The sequence below is a fragment of the Oratosquilla oratoria genome, chromosome 16 (assembly GCF_046742065.1).
Source record: "Oratosquilla oratoria isolate Oo_2021 chromosome 16, ASM4674206v1, whole genome shotgun sequence".
Classification (NCBI taxonomy): domain Eukaryota; kingdom Metazoa; phylum Arthropoda; class Malacostraca; order Stomatopoda; family Squillidae; genus Oratosquilla; species Oratosquilla oratoria.
The window spans coordinates 57,418,799-57,441,663 of NC_134792.1; the positions used below are offsets into that span (position 1 = coordinate 57,418,799).

At 38.1% G+C, this 22,865-nt stretch overlaps 1 protein-coding gene across 1 annotated transcript in view; it reads left to right on the forward strand.

Moving 5' to 3' along the window:
• Positions 1–22,527, forward strand: part of LOC143034042 (uncharacterized) — a 36,327-nt gene extending 13,800 nt beyond the window's left edge. Inside the window, exons 2-9 of the mRNA XM_076199910.1 lie at positions 985–1,110; positions 6,079–6,222; positions 7,165–7,359; positions 7,736–8,960; positions 9,715–10,204; positions 15,718–15,928; positions 19,580–19,752; positions 20,615–22,527. Of these exons, the coding sequence (XP_076056025.1) occupies positions 985–1,110; positions 6,079–6,222; positions 7,165–7,359; positions 7,736–8,960; positions 9,715–10,204; positions 15,718–15,928; positions 19,580–19,752; positions 20,615–20,810 (2,760 nt within the window). The 3' untranslated portion in view covers positions 20,811–22,527. The remainder of the gene's footprint in view (positions 1–984; positions 1,111–6,078; positions 6,223–7,164; positions 7,360–7,735; positions 8,961–9,714; positions 10,205–15,717; positions 15,929–19,579; positions 19,753–20,614) is intronic.
• The last annotated feature ends 338 nt before the right edge of the window (positions 22,528–22,865 follow it).

A 22,865-nucleotide genomic window follows, 5' to 3' on the forward strand; every position in this document is an offset into this window, starting at 1 on the left:
AATAATAACAACGATACTACTACTACTAATAATAATAATATTAAAGTTGAAAACAGTATTAGAACACTATGAGAATGCTATCAATGGTTATGATAATAACGACAACGATTACAATAGTAACCATAATTATAGTAATGGCAATAACGAACAAGTCTACAAGAACTACGATGAAATTAACAATACAAACCATAACTACAGTAATACTATATAAATGACAAGTTTACACCATAACCATAACTTAAAAATTTGTCTTAATTTATTTTCTATCTATATACTATCTTCATACCGATATACTTCTTCCCTATATCAAGTCGGAAGGAGCCAGTCAAATATACACTCACCCAAAACCAACCGTCATGCATTTCCTTTTCATCTTAGTTCCTTATGGTCATCTCTACCCCCTCCCCACTGCCCGGTTCAGAAGCAATGTAGCAAGACATAGTACATCCACACAAGGGCCAGCCGGTTTATTTGAAAGGCGACACTCCTCCTCCCCCCTATGCGGAAATAGAGAAGACGGGGAGAAATCCATTCGGGTCATGTCAATTTATAGTCCATTCACAACTATTCTCCACTCACACCTATCTCTTGCCTCCTCCCTTCACTGCTCAACAGACATTTCCTTTTTACTCCAAACCCCCTTCACCCCATCCATCCTTTTCATTCTTGGTCTACCCTTCAGGTTCACTTCATCCACCTCTGTCTTCCACACATTATTATTATTACTATTATTATCATTATTATTATTATTATTATCATTATTATTATTTGCTAGTCTTTCGTCACTTATTCTTTCCATGGGCCAAAACCATCCCAGTATTCTTTCATCTACCCATCTGCCAGCTCTCTTTCCTATCTCACTTTCCTCCTTATGTCTCATGTAATACAACCTCGCAAAACCCACCACATCAACTATTTCTCACATTATAATAATTTGAGTATCTAAGCATTTATCTTATTTTTTCTCTTTGTCTCTCCCTACAGGTGTTGGAGATACAAGGATGCAACGTGACCAAAGTCACCCCTGACGTCGTTCCAGCTATTCCTAACCTCGAAGAATTCAGACTCAACTTTTGCGGAATCAAGAGCATTGGAGGCAATGCATTAGGGGTAAGCGACTGACGCTAACAAGCACAGGGCCAATTCTTGTGTCTTTTAATTTCTGGTCACCAACAGGCGATCACATTCAGTACCAGGATCAAATATCGACTGACCTCCATTGACGGCAAATGAGTCAAGCTGTCTATCTGTGTGTCTGTCTCACTCGTGAATGACAAGAGATTGTTCTTGTATAACCTTTTATGGTTGCATTTGGTGATTTCACTTAGTTGAGGTGTGTACTTATTTAGTTGTCTTTAGTCAGTTGTATCTATTTAGTTGTATTAGTTTGTTGTATTTATCTAGATGCTCCCTCCATCCCATCTAACCAGATCTAACCAGTTCACGCGCCGTTTGCGGCCTCCGTCTGTTTTATGTGCTTGCTCATCGATCCACGCCAAGCCCGGATAAAAATAGATAAATAAATAAATAAGATACATTCAACTAAACCATTTGATTAGTAGATATACTAAATAATAAACATAAATAAATTAATAAATAGATAGGTAAATATATAAGTTAATTAACTATGTATATTTAACTTAAGTAATTAGTAAATATAACAGGTAAACAGAAAAAGTTATAAAAAGTAAAAAATAAATGTATAAACGAATAAGTGAATAAATAAACAAATAAACTAATCAATTTATAAATGAATAAATAGATAAAGTAAAATAGATAAATAGAAAATAAACGAACAATTAGATAAAATAGAATTACTGTAAATCTGAAAAAGCTGGTTGACTTTGCGAAAAGATACTCAATTTATGTAAAAAAAATCTAACTTCTAGCCTTATATGTCTATTTAGAACAAAACTATTATTTTCTAATTCCCATTTCAACAACAATGACCACAAATCAACCCTTTTGACAACAACCAACGATTACATCTTTGGGAAAAATATTGAAATGGAAAAGGAGACATAAGAATGGATAACAGATCGAAGAAAGAGTTTAGATTAAAAGTGACAAATCTTCTTTTCCTGAATTCAGATTAGTCTCCAGTTATATATAAAAGAATACTGTGTAACTCTGGTTTGTGGAGATGTTGGTAAACACCCTAAAATACTGGCACCAGATGAAATGTTTTAGAAATATGTTAGGTATTACGAAGATGGATAAGGTAAGAAATGTGGAGGTTGTTACGGAGTGGCGAAGCGGGAAGGAGAAAATTTTGATGAAGAATGGCAAAAGTTCGCCTACTGTCATGAAACGACAGTAGGGAGGAGGGAATAGTTTAGATGATGAAATTTAAATTGATGAAATTTGTTTTTCTTGTGTTCCCCAAACCCCTATCCCGCTCGTCTCCAGGTTCTTTTAAAGAGGATTAAATTTTAAAGTTTTATTTACAATAACAAGTAACAAACAAAACCCCTTAATTACACACACCACTTTATGAAATATCACAATTTTTGGCCATAAAATTAAGATTGAAGCAGTATTAAAAATTCAAAATTTAAAATTAAATTCACGCGAGACACTCCGTAACAGGGTGAAGAGGAGAGTGAGGTGGATAGGGAACTGGCAGATAGGGTAGATGAAAGAATGCTGGGATGGTTTGGGCACATGGAAAGAATGAACGAAGAAAGACTAGCAAAAAAAACAAAAAAAACAAAAAAGTCAAAGGTGGATGGAGTGAACCTGAGGGGTAGACAAGAAATAAGATTCATTCATTCATATCTTATTGACCAGTGATATGGAAGTATAGGATCAATGGGGCTTGGAGTAAAAGGGGATTGTCTGTTGAGTAGGAAAGGAAGAAGAAAAGAGATGGGTATAAGTGGAGAATGGTTATTACAAAGGATTACAAAGGCGGAGCATGCCGACAGGAGACCTTTTGGTCCATATCTAGGTCGGATGCGAAAAAAATCCTAATAATAATAATAGATAAATAAATAAAAACTATAATAATGTAAGTATCAAATAAAATACATAAATAAACGCATAGGCACAGTCAAACAACAATGGAAATTTATTTGACGCGGTCCAAATGGACTTCTCCTCGTCTTCTCTATTTTCGCATGAGAAGACGAGGAGGGAGTGTCGCCATGTAAATGATGCTTTGGGTCTGACCCGGGGAATGGGCAGGGATGAAAAGGAAATGGGTGGGGGTGGGTTGATAGATGAAAGTCACGCAGTTATTACTTCATACGGAGGGTGATATGAGAGAAGGGTCGCGAGGAAGTGGACTTTCAGAGCCTCCCATAAGGTCAAAAGTGACAGAGGAAGCCGATCTCAAGGCCAACAAGCGACAAGAACGAGGAGGAAGAGAACGGGGGCAAAACGGGACGAGACAACGGAGGACCAAATTAGCAAGAAACCAGCGGGTCTTTGCGAAACTGTTTGTTTAAGGATTTTTACATGCATATATACACACATACATACACACTCCCATACACAAAAATATCCCTAAGACAAAAAATAATTTATGTTGAGGAAAGAGTGGGGTGGAGAGTAATAAACAAGACAGATAAGAAAACTACCACTTTCTTGACAATCTCGAAAAGGACAACAAGCACATGTTCGAAAAATGGACAACTTGTGACCGTTTGAACACAAGAACGGAGATAACTGCATGACACTATGAGGCCTACACTAGACAGTTGTTCGATGTCCCTGACTATCTTTCATCCCTGTCCATAAACTTATATAATCTTTTATTAAAAGATCCATTAGTTTCAGCACTCACTGCGTTGTTACTGTACTGCTCCAACTTGAGCTCCTCTGTTGTCCAGTCACTTGCACCTCCCAGAACTGGGTGGCCTTGTGGGCTACAGTGGCGTGATGTCTCGCTTACCCGGATGGTTGAGGTTTGGGGATCCGAGGATTTGCTAGGAGGGGGAACCTCATTCCGGTTCAATAAAGTCACCTGTTGCTATCCAGAACAGAACAAAGACTATAAAGTATCAAATTATTATAAACTTAAGGCCGGATCTATGGAAGTCGTTATATTTCGTTCATTTCGATGTGGACAACATTTGCTTCGCTGCAGTTGTTGCCAAATAGTTGGTCTGTAATTATGAGCTTTCAACGGCTTATTGTCATTTCCCATTAATTTTCATTCTTGTTAATGTAAACTCTTCCTCAGGATTGCTACTTCGATGGCTCATAGAAATGTTAGAATTTAACAAAATGTCACCTTGTTAAATGAACAAACGATGATGGTACAAATATATTTGTATATTATGTGAAACGAGAGAGAATGTGGAGGAAAACATACTGACTTGTATTTAGTAGAAGGGAGGTGTGAGTTGAAGAGCTTATGAGGGAAGAGGAGAAGAAAGAGGATGGGGAGGAGGAAGAGTAAGAAGAGGAGGAGGAGGAAAAGAGGAGGGGGAGAAGGAGCTAAGGCGAAGTGAGTAATGAAGAAAATATTCTTCTCTTGGACATGACCGTTCGCAAACGGATATGTTCTTGCCCAACCTGATTTACAGTTGAAATGAAAGGTGAGGGACGACGGCAGGGAGGAGGAAGTAAAGGAGGAGGAGAACAGGGAGGGCGTGAAGGGTGTGGAAAAGTGTGATAAATATGGCGATAGTGCTGCTGATGGATATAACGATGTTTATGTTGTCGATGAGGAAGAGAAAGAGGAGGAGAAGAAGGGAGATAAAGGTGAGGAAATGGGAACACTAGGAAGAGCAGAGAGGAGGGGTAGATGGAGGAATATATGGGAAGAGGAGAAAGAGAAGGCGGAGGAAGAGGAGGAGGAGGAGGTGAAGGGGACAGGAAAAGTCGTGGTGGACCATCTCAAGGTAACCCCGCCTTGCATACTCTGCATCCGCCCTGTAACGGGAATCATTAGCGCGGCTTCACACTGTAAATTCACCTTTGATTGAATTCGAAACGTAGTTGGAAGTATCGTCCCATGTTCTCTGTTATTGCGATAAAGTTTCCAGATAAACCTCAGGGATGATTGTGATTTTTGTTAATGCTAGGTGTAGCTCCACGTATTCTGAACAGGGAGTTCCCGCTCTGCTGAATAAAATCGCCTGGCGACAGCCGGGATAGAATTGAAATGTCCTCCCTCAGAATAAAGTTGTTTGTCCTGGTAGCCCAGGTCCAGTACCAGATGATTTATTTCAGCTAAGGAACGCAAAAGGGAGATGTTGCAAGGAACTATGTTAAAACCATGTTACCTATTTTAACCCGGAAATGCACAGGGGAGAATTTGTTCTGTCTGTCACCAGACTGTAACTTCTTAGTCCTGGTGTTCATCTATTATAGCTTTAGAGTTTCTATGGCTATTTATTACGTCATTTCACAATAAACTTATATATATATATATATATATATATATATATATATATATATATACATATATATATATATATATATATATATATATATATATATATATATATATATATATATATATATATATATAATTTGGATGATGAACATAAACACGGGAAGGCACGGAAATCAAAACACTCCAACGTTTCGTTCGCGTAGAACTTCTTCAGAGAGTGTGCGGAAAACTGTAATTGAAGTTTATGTACTGAACATAGTTATCTTATCGGATACTTGGGAAAGGTTGTTTTTCTGATGTGTTCTAGAACTAAAATACTAGTTTGTTTAGCTAAATTGATAAACCCTCCTCGATGGTTCGATGAATTCTTAGTTTAAATGTATGCTGATTCTACAGTTCTTCTAGTGAATTTATCAAAACCTTAATGCAGCACTTCAGCTCCTCTCCAGTTTGGTAAATGATCGAATTTTTCCGCATGAACTACTAAAGAATTTGATGTCCTATGTGCTTTTATGTCGTTTTTATGTTCATGAATTATTTTATCTAATCAAGCCCCCTGAAGAACTGAGATGGGCAGATGTTAAACAAGTATTTTCTTTATGTTGCTATAAGTACTTATAATGGTACAAGCTCGGTATCATGCATCAGTCTAAAAATCTAAATACATGTATGTAATCACTCATGTATACTGCGCTGTGTTTACAGTTTTGATGGTTTGCATATTTCTACAGAACTTGAGGAAACTGGTACGAATCGACTTTCATCACAACGAGATTTCCAACATCCCACGAAATGCTTTCAATAACAAAAGAGAAGTTCGCGTTCTGGATTTGTCTTACAACAATTTCACAAAGATTGAATCGCAGTATTTTCAGGTGAGTATATCATGTAGGATTTGTTTACTTATGTATGTACAAATTCAGGTGTTCGGGTGCAACATACGCACGCATGCATAACATACACAGATACACACGTACACACACACACACACACACACACACTCAAGCACCCATTCCTGTCCCTTCTTTAGATGTGGGAAGTTCGAGGGCAATAATACATTCAGGTTCTTCTGCAGGCAAAGTCTCTGTCCAAGAAGTCTAGGGCGAAGATTTCATTAACAAAATAAGTCTAATCGGGATGGTATTGCTAGTCTACTAGCTTTGCATAGTCTAACCTATCTGCACTAACTAACTTTGCATCTGCGAATCTCACATATTCGCTAGCGGTATACATTATACATAAATTAAGAAAAACAGTACACTTACCGGCTTCAGCAAATGTTTTACCAGTTACTCCATTACAGGAGTCCATACTCTACCGAACCACATTATACAGTTTCTTAGGATATGAATAAATCTCCACCATTAAAAAAAAATACACAGGCGATCCCCAAAATTTTGAGTTTCGCGATTCCATTTTCCTGCAAATCAGTGTACATTTGTAAGAAAGAGTGCAAGTAAACAATCCACGAGATAAATAACATTAAGCGATAGTTCCACCTTATTGCTAGCATTCACAACCCATGCGCAAAGAACTTCCAAACACTCAGTTCCTCTAAACAGGATGCAGTCCAAAGCATATGGTCTTACTAATACTTATATGGCACTCTCTCCTCTACCATCATCTTTGTAGTCTTTTTCTTCATATCACGGCAAAAGAGAAGCGTTTTACGTGATTTCCTAATCTTTGAAAACTTTCATGAAATAAATTAATTCAAAAATGTTTAATGAAAAAGGTTTTCGGTTGGCTTAGGTATATACAGCAATACAATTTTACTTGTCTTCCTAATGCCCTGTGTTCCTTGCTCCTCTCTACAGGGCTTGAACAAGATGACATGGTGCAATATGTCCAACAACGCAATCGACAAATTCGGGAGAAATCCCTTTGGTAGAAGTACAGCAATCGGTCTTCTAAACCTTCGGCACAACAAGTTAAAGAAAATCGCGGATAGTACTTTCCGCACAACGCGAATGATGCGTCGATTGTATCTGAGTGACAACCAAATAACACAAGTAAGCTTAATCTTTCCAGCATTATGACGTATACTATATATTTTCTTCTATCTTACCCCCACCCCACGACACTTTTGGTTGAGGAATAGTCCCATCATCAAAGGGAATCAGACTGTTCTTGGTCAATATTTCATATAATTGAGACGACATTATTTTAGCTGATGACAATTTATTCTGTGTGAGGAGGACTGAGTCCCGATCCCCTAAGCTAAAGACAATTGCCCGGAGTGAAAAAGTTAAAACTTTCAATCTGATGGCATACTGACTGGGATTGGATAGGCTAAAACAGTTATTTTAGTCAACTATGAGGTGGCTCATGGACTGAAAAAAGTCAGTAGTGACCAACAGATTCTAATGATTGATTTCTGGTTTCCAGATTGGAAGGAAAGCCTTTTCTTCGATGCGTCGGATTGGTACCGTGGAACTTTCGAGAAACAATCTGACCAAAGTGGACGCCTACCTCTTCGATGGTCTGGAGCACTGTGAATTCATCGAACTGGCCGAGAACCAGATAACTGAGATCGAGAAATACGCTTTCAGAGACCTGTTCCTCGTTTCCATCAACATCAGTCACAATCAGATCTCAAAATTCGCTAACAATTCCTTCGTGAATACAGTTAACATAACAACACTAGACCTTTCCCATAATAACATTTCGGAAATGGGAAGAGAAGTATTTCCGGGTGATAACAGTTACATGACCATCTTTCGGCTTGACTACAATAACATAACAGACTTGAGCCATATTTCACTGCACTTTTCAGGGATTAAGGTCCTCAATGCTACTTACAACAGAATTGAAACAATACCATACAGAGTGTTTCCTAAGCTATACGAACTACATACAGTCGATTTAAGTCACAACCAACTCAAAACCTTAAAGCCTAACAACTTTAATAACCTATTTAGTATCAGGTCGATAAATTTGAGTTACAACGCTCTCGAAGAGATCATACCAGGAGCTTTTGGAACAATACCAACGGTATTAGAGCTAGATTTGTCTCATAACAATTTAACTAAGGTTTCCCGTGGCGCCCTTACCAACTTAGCTTCTCTAAGATATTTGTATCTAGGCCATAACAGACTTACGAAAGTTATTAGAATTTCTCAAGCTCTGAATTACTTGCACATGAACAACAACAACATTTCGATTCTTGACCCTGGAAAAGAGTGGCCACAAATGAACGCATTACTTTATCTAAATCTGGACGGTAACAAACTAGGAAATAACATTGTCGGTGATACATTCAAGCATTTGAATTCCCTTCAAACTCTAAGCCTCAATAACAACTCCATATCTAACCCACCGTGGCAAGCCTTGGGGCAATTACAAACCTTGCAATACCTCTACCTGGAACACAACAACATCACAAATCTTACCAGAAACGCCTTTGGGAACCTGCCTGTTGTCTTTGAAATCAGACTTGCTCACAACGGTTTGCGCAACATAAGCAAACAGTCATTCCAAGGCCTGCTGCAGCTGTTGACGTTGAATTTGTCCAGTAATGCCCTGTACCACATCCCAAACGACGCCTTTCGTGGGCTGGTTTCCCTACAGTCGCTGGATCTTTCTCACAACTTTCTCAAGAGAGTGGACAATGGTAATGTAATTCATTCTATTCATGATAGATCATTCGTAAGTGATATGATAGATGAATATAAGTAAAAATCGTCTGTCATTAGGAAGTCAAACCATTAAGATTACAACTTTAATACAATTGAAATCCTATACATTTGTTATTCTATATGTGTATACTATGGTAGTAGGCATCTCGATTTGTTAGAATCAAGATATATCAAACTAGTAGGTTTTAATTTCACTGTCGTTTGGTACAGTGAGTTTAACGGAAAGCTAGGCAAAAATGGAATGTAGCGTGATATGCATGTGGAGAGAACTCCCGGTCTACACTTGTGAACACCAAATTCCGCTTTTGCCTGACACGTTCTTGTCTACTAGACTCGGAAAGAGGCGATGATTTCCAATGTACGCAAAAGCAATTAGTAACATGAGCAAGTGGTCTATTCTTGTCTCGGGGTGAGACTAGAGAAAATGTTTGAAATTTCCTTATTAGATCATAATTTTTAAATTAAAAAATCACAAGAGATAATATGATATTGTGGTTTGAGTGTGTGTGTGTGTGTGTGTGTGCATATAGCTAATTTATCTAATAGTAGTATACAGGAAAGGAGCAACGGTCGTTGGGTCCCGTCTCCTACGTATCTTCAATTGCCTAGCCATGTGTGTGCTTGTGCGTGTTCGTTCGTGTGAGATTACATTAGCGAAGTTATTAATGTACAACAAACTAAGGCACTGAAAATGGTAACCATATTTTTTTCTCTCTCTCTCTTTAACAGAAACTAACGGTCTCTTTGACGACCTCCTCTCTGTGCGGAGCCTCAACTTATCCCACAACGAATTCAACTACGTGTCCAAGAAGATGTTCTCATACCACAGATACATCCCTTACAATGTACAACGTGTCGATCTAAGCTATAACCAGATCCCCGTGTTGACGAAGAACCTCTTGATAGGTCTCCAGAAGGTCAAGTATCTGAACTTTTCGAACAACATCCTCAACGAGATACGGCCGAGTGTTTTCGGGAACCTGACGAAGTTAGAAGTTCTCGACATCTCGCACAACGATCTCGAGGCTCTCGGACAGTACGTCCTCGGGAGGAACAGGTCCTTGAAAGAGATCTACATGCAAAACAACCTTCTTATCTCAATTCCTTCGGCCGTCATCATGTCCAACGAGAACATCACTTATGTTGATGTTCGGAACAATCAGCTTTATCATTACTACGAAGATTTTGTGGACAAAGTTGTCAACGGCACAACTGTAAAGTAAGTGAATGTTTACACAAACGCACACGCACACGCGCGCGCTCAAACAAGTTACCGGTAATCTTTTGTCTGAGATACAGTTGATAACAGTGGCGGATCCAGGGGGAGAGGCTGAAGCTCCCCACCAAATTTATTCTTTCATTACCTCATTGTAGAGGTCGAGAAACCTGTCACGTGTACACTGGTACATGGCAGAAAGCAGTATTACTGTAGTAGAATAGTCAACACATCATTGATGGGAAATCTTTCAAATGTAAGATTAAGTATTACTTTTGCCTAATTTTCTAAAAAAAAAAAAAATAATAATAAAATAAAGACAACATATACTTAAATTTATATTCAAAATAATCGTATTCGTAATACAGAGTACATATCTTTAAATCCGTCATCTATAATCACAAAATTCAGGTAAGCCCCCCCCCCCCCAAGCATCATGTACATTTACAAAATTTCAGGTCCCCCTCCCCAATTTTTATCCTGGATCCGCCACTGGTTGATAAAACTAGATGTGCAATTTTTTGGCTGACGGGAAGACCACACCACTTCATGGAAGGTATGCCAAGAACATGAGATACAAAAGGGAAGAGAAATTACCTCCGTGATTATAGGAAATGACTCAGGGTTTAAAGGATTAGATTGATGACATGTTTAAGTTAGGTCATTACAAGAGAAATGGCTTGTGTCCAATAAAAACAACATCAGTGGCAAGTCATAACAAAAGTAATCAATAAGTTGTGGAAGTTAACAAAAAATAAAGGAAAAATGGAACTGAAAATGAACATGCAGACACAAACTTTTAAAAGATGGGAAAGTAAAAAATAAAATGCAGACAGAAAAAGAAAAGAAGCATTTTTCATTTAGTTTTCAATCAAAGTGAGAAGAAATTGGTTGGAAAAGAAAGGAGGGCAACATTGCATGGGAAACACTGGAAGGAAACTTGAAGAAGCCTATGCAGATATAGATGATTTACCATCGGCCAGATTGGAGATAAATGATTACTTGAGGGTAAATGAGCCTGATTTAGTGATTTGTAGAGACATCATGGTTGCCTATGCCCCTGTCCCCCAAGACAAGAGCTTGGACTGAAGCTGAATATCAAGAAATATTGTTGGACATAATTCTCCTAAAGAAAACTATTGAACAAAGTAACAATATCTTGGAGATTATAATTGCAGTGAAGTAAACTGGGAAGAGTGGGAAATAAGTGACAAGACAGATTCCAGGGGAAATACTCTGTTAAGTATAGCAATAGAGAACACAATGACCAAGTGGGTAAAGGAAATAACTAGGGTAAGAGGAGATGACATTCCCATGAGATTAAATCTGCTAATAACTAAAGAGCCAGACATCATTAGCTCTTTGAAATAACTTTGCTTCATAGAAAAGAGTGGCCATGCAGCATAATCTAGGAGCAGATGAAGAAATAGAGATGAGGAATGAACCATACAGGCAAAGCAGACTAATCAGGCTTGCAGAAATTCATTGAAGAAGCAGACTGGGAAGAATTCATGAATAACATGGAAATGATGAGGAAATGAGAAATCTTTCTTGACATTTACATGTGCCAAAGATTAAGAGAAGGAAAAAAAACAGAAAAAAGAAGACAAAAAGATGTGAGATTGAAAAGAAAAATGCAGGCTTGGGGGAAATGGAAGAGAAGAATTAATAAAACAAAAGAAACTTACATGCTAGAAATGCAGGAAGGAAGATGTTGTAGATAAATGGAAACATGAACTGGAACTATTTTGTAGGTTTATCAATGGTAAACTGAAACACAGGGAAGAAATCACCAAGCTAATAGTGGATGCTGAGGTCGTTGAGGAGGCCTCAGCTCAGGCAGAAATGATAAATGAAATCTGTCTTCACATAGGAAGACACTTTTTTTTTTTTTTTTTTTTTTAAGGAAACAAGGTGAGCAAGAATTAGGGTTTAGAAGATATTAATGTAGAAATGAGGGAAGTGCTCAATCTTTTGGGATCATTGGATGTGAGAAAAGTTTCAGGATCTGATGAGATCTCAAGTTGGCAACTGAAAGAATGTAGGGAACAACTGGCAGACAAGATTCATGGTTTTATTGTGTGCTCATTAGAAGAAGGAATAGTGCTGCATGATTGGAAAATGGTTAATGTAGTAGCAATTCACAAAAGTGGAAGTAAGGAGACACCAATAAATTATAAGCTGGTATCATTGACCAGCACAATAGTGAAGTTGTGTGAAAGGTTTCTGAAAGATCAATGGACCTAATATCTTGAAGAGATGAATATTCTGACCGTCCATTTGGATTCAAATCTGGAAGGTCATGTGTTTCAAACCTTTTAAGCTTTTACTAGAGTGATTGATCTGCTGCAAGGGAGGGAGGACTGGGAAGATTGTGTGTACCTCGACCTAGAGAACACTTTTGATAAAGTATCTTGCTATCAACTCATGTGGAAATTGGAGCATATTGGAGGACTAAGAGCCAAACTACTTGAATGTATGAACATTTTTTTGAAAGGAAGGTATATGATGACAGTAGTAAAAGATAAGATGTCAGGATGGAGATCAGTAACTAGATAAATTCTGCAATGTTGAGTGCTTGCACTAATACTGTTTCTTATCTACATTAAGGAGGCAAAGAGGAGAGCAGATGTGAAATGGGGTAGGAGTATGACAGAAAATTTTGAAAGTAATAAAAAGATGTTTTGGAAAGAAATTAAGAGAGGAAGAGGAGGCGAATCAAGTAGGGAAGAAAAGGTAAAAGGTACAGATGGAGAGATGATAATGGAAGAGATGACAGTAAGGGGAAGATGGGCAGAATATTTTAGGGAGTTGCTAAATGTGAAGGAGGATAGGGAAGGAAAGATAGCTGCAGTGGGAAATGCGAAGAAAATGAGAGTGATGAGTGAGGAGAATGGAGGAGAAATAAGGAAGGATGAGGTGAAGGCAGTTGTAAAGATGATGAAAGCAGGTAAGGCACCTGGTCTGGATGGATGCCATGCAGAATGTCTGAAAAAGGGAGGTTCAGTGATGGTGGACTGGTTGGTGAGATTATTTAATGTTAGCTGGAGAGAGGGTAGAGTACCGGAGGACTGGAGAAGTGCATGTATAGTTCCTCTTTACAAGGGAAAAGGGGACAAGTGTGAATGTAGTAGTTTCAGAGGGATTAGCCTGTTAAGTGTAGTAGGGAAGGCTTATGGGAGGATCTTAATTGAGAGGATTAGGAGAGGAACAGAAGGAGTAATTGGTGAGGAATGGTTTGGATTTAGGACAGGTAGAGGTTGTGTAGATCAGATCTTTGTGGTAAGACAGATATGTGAGAAAGCTATAGGAAAGGGGAAGGATGTTTTTTGGGCTTTTATGGATCTGGAAAAGGCGTATGATAGGGTAGACAGAAAGGCACTGTGGGAGGTTATGCAGATTTATGGGATAGGAGGAAAGCTTTTGGAAGCTGTCAAGAGTTTTTATGAGAGTAGTAGAGCTTGTGTCAGGATTAGAAATGGAGAGAGTGAGTGGTTTGAAGTAAAGGTGGGACTTCGTCAAGGATGCGTTATGTCGCCCTGGCTGTTCAACTTATACATGGATGGGGTGGTGCGAGAGGTGAATGCTAGGGTAGTGGGTCAGGGATTGGAGATGGTTAAAGAAAATGGAGAAAAGTGGGAGGTGAGCCAGCTGTTGTTTGCGGACGACACTGCGCTTGTGGCAGGGTCAGAGGAGGGATTGAGGAAGCTGGTGGCAGAGTTTGGGAGAGTATGTGATAGAAGAAAGCTAAAGATAAATGTGGGTAAAAGTAAGGTGATGAGATGTACAAGGGGTGAAAGTGGCAGTAGACTGGAAGTGAACATTAAGGGAGAGCGACTGGAGGAAGTGGATAGTTTTAGATACTTGGGTGCAAGTGTAGCAGGAAAAGGTGGAGTGAAGGTGGAGGTAGAATGTAGATTGAGAGAAGCGAGTAAATGCCTTGGTGGATTAAAGAGTGTAATGAGGAATAGACATTTGGGAATGGATGCGAAGAGGAGACTGTATGAAGGAGTGATTGTGCCAACAGCACTGTATGGGGCAGAAACGTGGAACATAAGAGAAGAAGAGAGAAGGAGTTTGAATGTGTTTGAGATGAGGTGTCTGAGAAGTATGGTGGGGGTTACTAGGCTGGATAGAGTGAGAAATGAGGAGGTGAGGAGGAGAACAGGGGTGAAAAAGGATTTGGGAGATAGGGTTGATGAAAGAATATTAGGATGGTTTGGACACATGGAAAGAATGAGTGAAGAAAGACTAGTAAAAGAGGTATGGAAGGCAGATGTGGAGGGAGTGAACATGAGGGGACGTCCTAGGATGAGGTGGATGGATGGGGTGAAGGGGGCTTTGGGGAAGAGGGGAATGTCTGTTGAGGAAGGAAGGGAGAGGACGGAAGACAGAGGTGAGTGGAGAATGGTTGTATATGGATGATGTTGTGATTGCATGAGGAGGAATGGGCGGGGGGGTGGGGTAGTATGTGTGATTAAATTTTGACGCAACCCGAAGGGATTTCTCCCCGTCCTCTCCTTATATGCAAGGGGGGACGGAGAGGGGGGGTCGCCGATTAAATGAAGCGGCCTTGCTGTGGATGTGCTGTGTCTTGCGACACTGCTTCTGACCCAGGGCAGTGGGCAGGGTGCAGGGATGACCCGTCATCCAGGAGGTGCTCAGATGAGAGGGAGGATGGGAGGTGTGTGGAGTGTATTTAGGGATGAAATGGGTGGGAGTGTTTTTATGCCTTTCCCTTTTTGGCTACCTCCCTTGGAAGGGGGAAAAAGCCTTGGTATATGTATGTACGTATCTACATTAATGAAATGATGGAAGGTACAACAACCTATGCCAACATGTTTGCAGATGATGGAAAAATCACAAAAAGAGTGATAAATTAGGAGGACTGCAGACCATTGCAAAATGATGTAGACACATTTTCATATGGAGCCAAAAATAGCAAATGAATTTTATTGCAAAAATGTATAATACTAAAAATGGGCAATTAATACAAAAGACCACATTTAAGCTATTCTTAATTAAGTGAATCAATTACAAAAGGAAAAGTGGAGAAAGATGTGGGAGTGTTGATAAAAGACAACTTGTCACCTAACAGACATATTAGCAGGATTGTTGGAGAGACATATGGACTGCTGCAGAAGATTAGTGACTTTTCACAATATGAATGGGGAGATGATGAAAAAAACTCATAGAAATCTTTCTCTTTGATCTTTGAAAGTTGGCAGACCCAGTCCTTTTAGTCTCTCCTCAATATGGTTTATCTGCCAACCATTTTGGTTGCTGCTCTTTGTATTCTCTCAATCTTATTTATATCCTTCATTCTGTATGGGGACCAAATTGCTGATGCATAATTTAGTCTTGAATAAATTCAAGTTTCTATGAATTTCTTAATCTTGTATTTGCCAGAAAAAAAAATATATATTCATGATCCTTGCATAAAAACAGAATAAAATGTGAACATAAAAAAATTATTTATACTTTTATCATATTGTAATAGCCTTTTTATAAAACAGGTATCAAGGAAATCCTGTTCAGTGTGACTGCCTTATGCGACCAATTCGAAGGTGGCTGTCCACATGGCTTGGTTCTGAAGTCTGGCAGGACATTGTGTGTGACAAGCCAGTGGGTCTGCACAACCGAAGTTTGCCCTTCATCACTGAGAAAGAACTGGACTGTCATGATTTCAAAGCCCTTCAAAAGGATGAAGATGACATCAAGTATCAGGTGATTATGTTTCAAAGTGTACATTACATAAATATTTTATATAAATGTTGTGTAATGATAAAACTGTAATAACTCTTGCCTCAAGTTTCACTAACTGGAATCCCACAATGTTACAATAGCTAGCAACAATCCCCAGGCCCTCCCATAGATATCTCTGGAAAAAAGGACCCAAAGTCTATGTTGTATTAGTGTGGGTCTATTTCTGTGTCATCAACTTGTGGGAGGAGGGGAGCAGAATATGGTTGTCATTTCTCTTTATGTAAAAAACTGGGAGAGAGAAATAATGTAGTCGAAGGAATGGTAATAATAATTCCTGCATCAATTTTCAAAAACTGGAAACCTGTACTCTTTGCGAAGAAATTTTGAAATGTTGTACATGTTTCTTTGTCATTGGCTGAAAATAGAAAGAGGAGGAAAACAGCTGGAGGTTGTCAGCTCTCCTTATGTGAAAAGGTGGAGGAGATACAGTTAAGTTGTTAGAGATAGATCTTGGGCTCTCCAGAGACTGAATGCCTGCCCCTCATTATTGCACCTCCAGGTGGAGGTGAGGGGATTGATGGATTATAAAGATGGGCAGCAGGGAGATGGTTCTCTCTGCCATGACAGAAAGCTAAATAGAGGAGAAGAGAAGATAGTGATTAGATATCTCTTACAGGAGCCCAATGGTCTCAGGGAAACTGATCATGGTCACTGGTTCAGCCCATAACTTAGTCATTCAGTGAAGAGATTTTGTGGAGTTGTTTTGAGTGAGTGCAAGATAGTGAAAGAGAATGTTCTTTATGTCTTTAGTGTAATGATTGTACCCTTGGCATTTGGTGTCTGTCACCAGGCCAATTGTATATTAGTAATCATTAATGCTAGGTGGTGATCTGATGTCGGGTGCTAGGGCTATTTTTGTGTGTCTTGGGAGTGATTTTTCTAGTTAGGAGCATTTGTTTTGTGATTTATGTGTTTGTTTTTGGATGGATGTATTGTGGGGTACTAGGGATAGATTGTTGAAGATGTTTGAGTAGTATGTTACTGGAGTTTAGATATTTGGATGGCAAGTCACTAGTGATTATGGAACTAAAATTGTGAGAGAATGAAAGAGGAAAATAGTGAAAAATGAGTGATGAATGTGAAGAAAATTGTGCAAATGTCTAAAAGAAACAGGATTGAGTGTACAGAGGAGGGTGTGAAGAGAAAAGAAATGAATTTGTTACAAAAGTGAGGAAGTAGCATGGGATGAACAAAGAGGAGGGGAGGGAGGAATATGATCATGGGAAAACAAAGGTAAATAGTAATAAGAGGTAGATTGAAATAGGAAACTAATGATGATAATGATAATAATATATATATATATACATATATATATATTATATATATATATGTATTATAATATATATATACATATATATATATACATTATATATATATATGTATTATAATATATATATACAGTATATATATACATATATATATATGTATATACATGTATATATGTGTATATGTATGTGTGTATATATATATATATATATATATATATATATATATATCTATATATATATATATATATATATATATATATATATATGATGACATCTTGACAGGTTGTGAGAGAGGCAGAGGGGAAAACACACAAATAGAACAAGAGTATATTTTTTAACTAGTTTCGCACTATGGTGCTTCTTCAGGAAGTGACATACTATATATATATATATATATATATATATATATATATATATATATATATATACATATAAAAATATATATATATATATATATATATATATATATATGTATAGTATGTCACTTCCTGGGGTCATCTTGTAAGGGTATCACTACAGTTGGAATAGATCATCAGTATAACAAGTGATATATTATATGTACCTACTGGTGCTTAATTGCTTGCCTCACCAGAGTTTCTCCAAGTTACATATATATGCTTACATTACTTAATTTTATATATTATCCTAATTTTTCTTAAAATCATTGACTGTGGTCAAGTAAACCATATTCTCTGGCAATAAATTCCAACAGTCCACTACTCCTTGAATAATGTTTTTTTTTCTGATGTTTACTCTTGAGCATTTCTTGAAAATATTTCTCCCATGTCTATTCATTTGAAATAAGTTTGTGCTGACTATCTGTTTTATTCCACTGAGGATTTTATAAGTTTCAATTAGATCTCCTCTTCACCTTCTTTCTCCAAACATTACTAGTGCCAGCTTATTCAGGCTCTCCTTATATGGTAATTGTCTCAGTTTACATGCCAGTTTGGTAGCTTTTCTTTGAACTTTTTCAATTTTGTTGATGTCATTCCTCAGATGTGGAGACCAGACTTGAAGAGCATATTCTGTGTCTGCCCTTACATATCTTTTGTACATACATACATACATACATATACCAAGGCTTTTTCCCCCTTTCAAGGGAGGTAGCCAAAAAGGGAAAGGCATAAAAACACTCCCACCCATTTCATCCCTAAATACACTCCACACCCCTCCCACCCTCCCTCTCATCTGAGCACCTCCTGGATGACGGCTTTTGTACAAAATCTTAAATGTTTCTATAGATAAATAATGAAAGGAATACTTGATCATATCAACCATTTGGCTTCCTTTTTTAACAATTATTGCAATATGGTCATCTGGTTTCAAATTGTTTGTGGTAATTACTCCAAGATCCTTCTCCTTATTCACTACTACCATGTTCTCCTTCAAAATTATGTTCCAGATAATTTCCACAAGGATTACTATGTCTGCAATGCATAAATTTGCTCTTTTCTGCACTGAATTCATATTTCCAAGTTTTTTGTCATTTCTGCATTGAATTCATATTCCCAAGTTTTTTACCTTTCCTCTAACTTTTTTATGTAATTTTCAAGAGGCTTAAATGGGTTTTCCTCTAATGTTACTTTATTATAAATGTTGGTGTTGTTGGCAAATATTTTACATACTAATTCAATACTATTGTCAAATCATTTACAAAGATGGTGAACAGCATGGGCCCAAGCACTGACCCTTGTGGCACCCTACTCTTTGTACTGCTCCATTTAGAATATGCACCATGTACAGGCACACACTGTCCTCTTTCTGTTAAAAAAGTTTCAGTCCCATTCAAAACATTGCATTTTACTCCTAGTTTCTTTAATTTGTGTAGTAGCCTTTGATGGGGGACGTACACTATCATATGTCTTCTTGAAATCAAAATGTATAATATTGAATGGTTCTCTTTTATCATAATAAGACATCCAATGTTCCAGAGGTTCAAGAGGATTTGTTAAACATGATCTAATGATGAAGTCATGCTGGCAATTAGTTATTAGATTAGATGGAACAATGTATTTGCTTATGTACTATCTTGTTAACATATGGAAAAAACAGTGTCATACAGATTATCTGTCTAAAGAGGTCTTAAATTCAGACTCATTTGCAATGAGGATGTATTATTCCTAGTTTGATATATGGCAGTTGATAGTTATGGTGGGATTAATGTATTAATAAGTGCTGCTTGCACATGATTATAATGAATAACAGGATTATATAATATGATGTATACAGTGTATATCATAAAGAATATATATATAAAAAGGAAGGGCTTGTTTATCACTTAGGTGTATATCTAAATACTGTAGAATATGCAGTTATTCTCATAAATTGTCTGCTTTTCTAGATTACTCCAGACATCCAATTTCGGATGATGGAGAAGAAAATGCATAAACTCAACGTCCAGTGGTTTGTAACCACAAGGGAAGATGTAGGAGGCTTCCTGATATCTGTGAGGAACACCACCTCTGGGGAGCTGAAAGCAAGTAAATCATTGTCCTATATACACAGACAGGAAAGGTAAGTTGTGGTTTATTGAATGGATAATAGATATCATATTTGGAGTTACAACTCACAACTACTGTATCTCCAGTTGACCTTATTTACCTTTTTTTCAGTTTTAAGCTTTTCATGGCAACACTTACAATACTTGATTGGATGCCACCAAATTGGATTCCACTTTTGATAATGCCACTCTTTCCACTGTTCTCTTTTTGATACCATGTTTATAAGCCCACTTGCCAACTCATCACGGTTTATTCAGCAAAACACTTGGTTTAATTATAACAAAATCTTTAAATATTCCATCAAGATATTTCACTCTAAAAGGGTTAATTACAATTCTGACATTTACTTTGCACTAGTGGACTTGTCTACTTTATTCTGGTTGTTGTTAGGCCCTTTCATTTAAATAAAGTAAACTCCCTTCACTAAAAAGGTTAAAAAGCATGAATTCCTGTTTCTACATAGATTATCTAGAACTATTTGCACCAACATCCAACACCAAACATCTATCCTTTCATTTCTCATATAAACATCAGCACTAGGCTATTTGGAAAGATCCTTTAGTTTGAGTTTTGTCCTTAATCTATTCTCATATGATTTATTTGCTTGGTTGGGGATCAATTTGGTTGTTGCTCTTTGTATTTGTTCAACCTTGTTAATTTCAGAATCCTTTTAAGCAAATGTTAGGTATATTAACATATACCAGCTACATTTTATAAAATAATAATAATAATAATACTTTATATTTATCTTCAGTTCTTTAGATTATTAAGTTGTGTGACTTAATAGATTAGTTTGATCATAATATGAATATTTATCTATACCATAGATGATTATCCAAAATTTGATACTATTTAGGCAAATCACCTTTTTTCAGATTTCCAGAAATAAAGCGAGGGATGTATACAGTTTGTGTCACAGCCCTTGACTCTGAGAAGAAGCCTCGACCTATGCAGAGTTCACAATGTCGAAGGGTCTTTGTTAGCTCTGCATGGTCTATCATGAAGCCATCATCAACCTTACTCCTAAGTTTATATGGCATCCTTGCCCTATTTCTCTGTATATTTAGATGAGAAGAGACAGTTTTCTCTTAGTGGATATCTCATACTAATCAAAAGGCTAGTCTTTTTGTTGTTCTAAACATATAGTTACCACATTTCACAGCATTAAGTCCTCATGAACTTCATGTTTATTGGAATCTGGAGGTGATACCATGTGCTTTCAAGACATTTGTAAATTTATAACTAATGATAATATTCATATTTTAAAACAGACAAGCACTCGTTACTTAAATGATACTATTTTCGCAGATGTGAAATGGGGTAGGAGTATGACAGAAAATTTTGAAAGTAATAAAAAGATGTTTTGGAAAGAAATTAAGAGAGGAAGAGGAGGCGAATCAAGTAGGGAAGAAAAGGTAAAAGGTACAGATGGAGAGATGATAATGGAAGAGATGGCAGTAAGGGGAAGATGGGCAGAATATTTTAGGGAGTTGCTAAATGTGAAGGAGGATAGGGAAGGAAAGATAGCTGCAGTGGGAAATGCGAAGAAAATGAGAGTGATGAGTGAGGAGAATGGAGGAGAAATAAGGAAGGATGAGGTGAAGGCAGTTGTAAAGATGATGAAAGCAGGTAAGGCACCTGGTCTGGATGGATGCCATGCAGAATGTCTGAAAAAGGGAGGTTCAGTGATGGTGGACTGGTTGGTGAGGTTATTTAATGTTTGCTGGAGAGAGGGTAGAGTACCGGAGGACTGGAGAAGTGCATGTATAGTTCCTCTTTACAAGGGAAAAGGGGACAAGTGTGAATGTAGTAGTTTCAGAGGGATTAGCCTGTTAAGTGTAGTAGGGAAGGCTTATGGGAGGATCTTAATTGAGAGGATTAGGAGAGGAACAGAAGGAGTAATTGGTGAGGAATGGTTTGGATTTAGGACAGGTAGAGGTTGTGTAGATCAGATCTTTGTGGTAAGACAGATATGTGAGAAAGCTATAGGAAAGGGGAAGGATGTTTTTTGGGCTTTTATGGATCTGGAAAAGGCTTATGATAGGGTAGACAGAAAGGCACTGTGGGAGGTTATGCAGATTTATGGGATAGGAGGAAAGCTTTTGGAAGCTGTCAAGAGTTTTTATGAGAGTAGTAGAGCTTGTGTCAGGATTAGAAATGGAGAGAGTGAGTGGTTTGAAGTAAAGGTGGGACTTCGTCAAGGATGCATTATGTCGCCCTGGCTGTTCAACTTATACATGGATGGGGTGGTGCGAGAGGTGAATGCTAGGGTAGTGGGTCAGGGATTGGAGATGGTTAAAGAAAATGGAGAAAAGTGGGAGGTGAGCCAGCTGTTGTTTGCGGACGACACTGCGCTTGTGGCAGGGTCAGAGGAGGGATTGAGGAAGCTGGTGGCAGAGTTTGGGAGAGTATGTGATAGAAGAAAGCTAAAGATAAATGTGGGTAAAAGTAAGGTGATGAGATGTACAAGGGGTGAAAGTGGCAGTAGACTGGAAGTGAACATTAAGGGAGAGCGACTGGAGGAAGTGGATAGTTTTAGATACTTGGGTGCAAGTGTAGCAGGAAAAGGTGGAGTGAAGGTGGAGGTAGAATGTAGATTGAGAGAAGCGAGTAAAGGCCTTGGTGGATTAAAGAGTGTAATGAGGAATAGACATTTGGGAATGGATGCGAAGAGGAGACTGTATGAAGGAGTGATTGTGCCAACAGCACTGTATGGGGCAGAAACGTGGAACATAAGAGAAGAAGAGAGAAGGAGTTTGAATGTGTTTGAGATGAGGTATCTGAGAAGTATGGTGGGGGTTACTAGGCCAGATAGAGTGAGAAATGAGGAGGTGAGAAGGAGAACAGGGGTGAAAAAGGATTTGGGAGATAGGGTTGATGAAAGAATATTAGGATGGTTTGGACACATGGAAAGAATGAGTGAAGAAAGACTAGTAAAAGAGGTATGGAAGGCAGATGTGGAGGGAGTGAACATGAGGGGACGTCCTAGGATGAGGTGGATGGATGGGGTGAAGGGGGCTTTGGGGAAGAGGGGAATGTCTGTTGAGGAAGGAAGGGAGAGGACGGAAGACAGAGGTGAGTGGAGAATGGTTGTATATGGATGATGTTGTGATTGTATGAGGAGGA